The sequence below is a fragment of the Sceloporus undulatus genome, unplaced genomic scaffold, assembly GCF_019175285.1.
Source record: "Sceloporus undulatus isolate JIND9_A2432 ecotype Alabama unplaced genomic scaffold, SceUnd_v1.1 scaffold_27784, whole genome shotgun sequence".
Taxonomy (NCBI): domain Eukaryota; kingdom Metazoa; phylum Chordata; class Lepidosauria; order Squamata; family Phrynosomatidae; genus Sceloporus; species Sceloporus undulatus.
The window spans coordinates 1-1,396 of NW_024830697.1; the positions used below are offsets into that span (position 1 = coordinate 1).

Genomic DNA, 1,396 nt, shown 5'->3' on the forward strand with positions numbered 1-1,396 from the left:
CGAGTCCCTCCCGCTAAGCCTTGGATAAAGGGTTTAAAAGTCACACGCTCTCAGCCTCAAATTGGGTCTTGTCCTCCGTTTCTGGGACCCGGCACAGGTGGCGTTGGCGGTGGCTTTGAACCTGAGGACATTCCTCCGCGCCAAAACCCGCGGCGACGGGAAAGTTGCGGTCCGGCTGCTGAACATCGGCACAAATCTCAGCTGGGAAAAATCGGCGCTGCAGACGCTGCTTCCATCATTTGCTGGTGAGTTCACGATTCCTGGTGTACTCTCGCACGACTGGGGCTCTTTATTTGGCGGGGGGATCGATGCGTCCAGATGTGCAAAATGTCCGAAATTCGGTTACGTTAGACGCTTGGTTTGTCCCAGATTAGTGGAATATATATATAAATATATGTATGTCTGTGTGTGTGTGTGTGTGTGTGTGTGTGTATATATATATATATAAAACATTTATTTGAACAATGTAACATATGTTACGGTAATTATATATAATTATAACAACGAACCTATAATTAAAGTAACATATATATATATATACACACACACACACACACACATACACATGTTTATATCAAGACTCCATTTCCCTTTCTGTCGTCTCGTTCTCCCGAATTTAGCTGGCCGAACTGAAAGCGAGGCCCCGAACCCAGAACAAGTTGAGACGCTACGAGAGTTTTTGGGCGACGCGGACGGAGTCCCCGAAATCCACGCCGTCGCCGCCATCGCCTTCCTCTACCTCTATTTATCCATTGCGTCCAAAAGCGGGTGAGGAACGGACATTCAACCCCTTCCATGCAGGAATACATAGAATCTTCTGCCATGCAGGAATACAGAGAACTCAGTCTGCCATGCAGAAATACATAGAATCCCAGTATAGACACCTAACGTTATTGATCTTTTTACAGGGTTTTGCCCAGCTTGGATGTTTTGGTGTGGTCCGAACTTCCCACCGGTGCTGGCCTGGGTTCGAGTGCCGCGTTCTCCGTATGCCTCGCAGGCGCTTTGCTTTCTGTATGCGGAGCTGTCGCTTACCCTTCGGTTGAAGGGCAGTCGCTAGCAAGGTCCGTTGGGTCGCCGTTTAAACCTGTCCCACTGCAGTTCCCATCATCCCCTGGCAGGGAATGCTGGGATTTGTAGTCCACCGGCTGATTTTTTTCCCCCAGGTGGACGGAGACGGAGTTGGAATTGATTAATCGATGGGCCTTTTGCGGCGAACAAGTGATCCACGGAAACCCCTCCGGTGTCGATAACGCTGTCGGGACGCGGGGTACGTAGCGCAAGAAGTATTTATATATTATCTATAATTATATACAAATAGAATAAATACAATAAATACAATAAATGAATTCTTCCTTTTAGGTGGAGCCTTAAGGTACCAATCTGGAAAAATCTC

The 1,396-nt window shown here is 47.6% G+C and overlaps 1 protein-coding gene across 1 annotated transcript; it reads left to right on the plus strand.

Annotated features, from left to right (window-relative positions):
- Positions 1 to 37: 37 nt before the first annotated feature.
- MVK (mevalonate kinase) lies at positions 38 to 1,391 on the plus strand (the record flags this gene model as incomplete). The annotated part of the gene is made up of 5 exons (XM_042444733.1): positions 38 to 245; positions 621 to 768; positions 909 to 1,064; positions 1,167 to 1,270; positions 1,363 to 1,391. Coding segments are annotated over 5 exons (645 nt in total), but the record flags the coding sequence as incomplete, so codon positions are not given.
- Between the last annotated feature and the right edge of the window lie 5 nt (positions 1,392 to 1,396).